Source organism: Cervus elaphus, chromosome 1 (genome assembly GCF_910594005.1).
Source record: "Cervus elaphus chromosome 1, mCerEla1.1, whole genome shotgun sequence".
Lineage (NCBI taxonomy): Eukaryota > Metazoa > Chordata > Mammalia > Artiodactyla > Cervidae > Cervus > Cervus elaphus.
In genome coordinates this window covers 62,942,171-62,944,039 of record NC_057815.1, presented here as the reverse complement: position 1 = coordinate 62,944,039, position 1,869 = coordinate 62,942,171, and the positions used below count along the sequence as shown (strand labels likewise).

The following is a 1,869-nucleotide window of genomic DNA, read 5'->3' as shown; positions in this document are numbered from 1 at the left end:
CTCTTCCTTCACAGTCTACCTCACAAACATAGAATTTTTTTTTTTTATTTCCACAAACCAGTGGGACCTTCCTCCCCCATGCATGCTAAGTTGTTTCAGCCGTGTTCAAATATGTGTGACCCTATGGACTGTAGCCCACCAGGCTTCTCTGCCCACGGGGTTCTCCAGACAAGAACACTGGAGTGGATAGTCATGCCCTCCTCCAGAAGATCTTCCTAACCTAGAGATCGAACCCACATCTCCTTCATTGGTGGGCAGGTTCTTTAACTAGTGCCACATGGAAAGTGCCCTTTTCCACCCCACAAAGCACCAAACTTCCACTGAATTTTGTCTTCAGTTTATCATTTCCTCACTCTTGGTAGTAGCAGAATTGTGTTCCAGGATAATTGCACTGTAGAGCTTCCAATATATTCACATATGTCAAATATATTTCAGGGCATCTTTATTTTTTATGTTTTTCCCTTGATACATCTATCTCTTAAGAATATGTCTTATTCATCATTATAACATTGCTAGCAACTAGCACAAAGATTTTCATAGAGTAAGTGTTCAATACATATATCATTTTATTGAGTCCGATATTCTTTTATTAGCTCCATATTCACGCTATCAAGATCCTGGCTCTTTTCCTTGTTTTAACATTCCTAAAGTCAGAAAAAGTCCTAGTCCTTCCTCCAGAATGGTTCTCTCAGGGTCTGCAGCATCCCTCAGCCCCAAGTCTTACAGAAGACTTGACGGATCCCTCTGCGTATCTCCTTTGTCTTCACACTGTAGATGATGGGGTTGAGCATGGGGGGTATAAACAGGTAGACATTGGACATCATGACATGAACAACAAGTGGGGCACTTTTCCAGAAGCGGTGGATCATGGAGACAGCAATAATGGGCACATAAAAAGCCAGGACTGCACAGATGTGGGACATGCAGGTGTTGAGAGCCTTGAACCGCTGCTCCTGGGATGCAATAGCCAGCACGGCTCTCAGGATCAATGTATAAGAAAGCAGGATAAAAGTTGAGTCTATGCCATAGGTGAAAAGAACCACAAAGAGCCCATAGATGTTATTAATATGGATATCTCCACATGCCACTTTCATGAGATCTGGATGGAGGCAGTATGAGTGATGTAAAACATTGCCTTTGCAGAAGGGCAGTCGTTTCACCAGAAAGGGGAAAGGGAAGAGAGTGGTGAAACTTTTGGCAAGGATGCCCAGGCCCATAGCCAAGATGCGGTTGTTGGTGAGCACAGTTGCATAGCGTAGTGGGTCACAAATAGCCACAAAACGATCAAAGCTCATGGCCAGCAGTATGCCTGACTCCATGAAAGAGAAAGTATGAATGAGGAACATCTGAACCAAGCAGGCATCAAAGTCAACATGACGATAGTTGAAGCAGAAGGTAGCAAGCACGGTGGGAAGTGTAGAGAAGGACACTCCCAGATCATTGAGAGAGAGCATAGAGAGGAAGTAGTACATGGGCTGGTGTAGAGAAGGCTCTCGAATCACCAAAGCAAGGATGGTGAGGTTGCCAATGATGGAAATCAGGTAGAGGATGCAGAAAACCAGAGCAACCCAGGCTTGACCTGTCTGCATCCCAGGGATGCCTGTTAGCTGGAGTGTGGCGGGCTGGAAGGGGGTGCCATTGAGGCCCAACATGGCAGGCAGATATAAGGGTGTGTGGGAATGTTCTTCACTCTTTCTCAGACATCCTGTCTCCAACACAAAAGGTCAGAGATTGAAAGTGTTGGCTTCTGGTCCTACTTCCTCCATTAGACCATGAGCTCTCTGAGGATAACAACTGAGTTCTACTCATCTCTGACTCACCAGAGCCCAGTCCCCTCTTGCGACCATGTTATAAACTCCATATTACCTC

The 1,869-nt window shown here is 45.3% G+C and overlaps 1 protein-coding gene across 1 annotated transcript; it reads right to left on the bottom strand.

The window, feature by feature from the left end:
* Positions 1–697: 697 nt before the first annotated feature.
* Positions 698–1,654, bottom strand: LOC122698828 (olfactory receptor 51I1). The gene has a single exon (XM_043910510.1). It carries the CDS (start codon positions 1,650–1,652, stop codon positions 708–710), a length of 945 nt encoding a protein of 314 aa, XP_043766445.1. The 5' UTR covers positions 1,653–1,654; the 3' UTR covers positions 698–707.
* Between the last annotated feature and the right edge of the window lie 215 nt (positions 1,655–1,869).

Bases quoted from the DNA above. Each gene is read 5' to 3' on its own strand.
- LOC122698828 (XM_043910510.1), bottom strand. From the start codon at position 1,652: ATGTTGGGCCTCAATGGCACCCCCTTCCAGCCCGCCACACTCCAGCTA.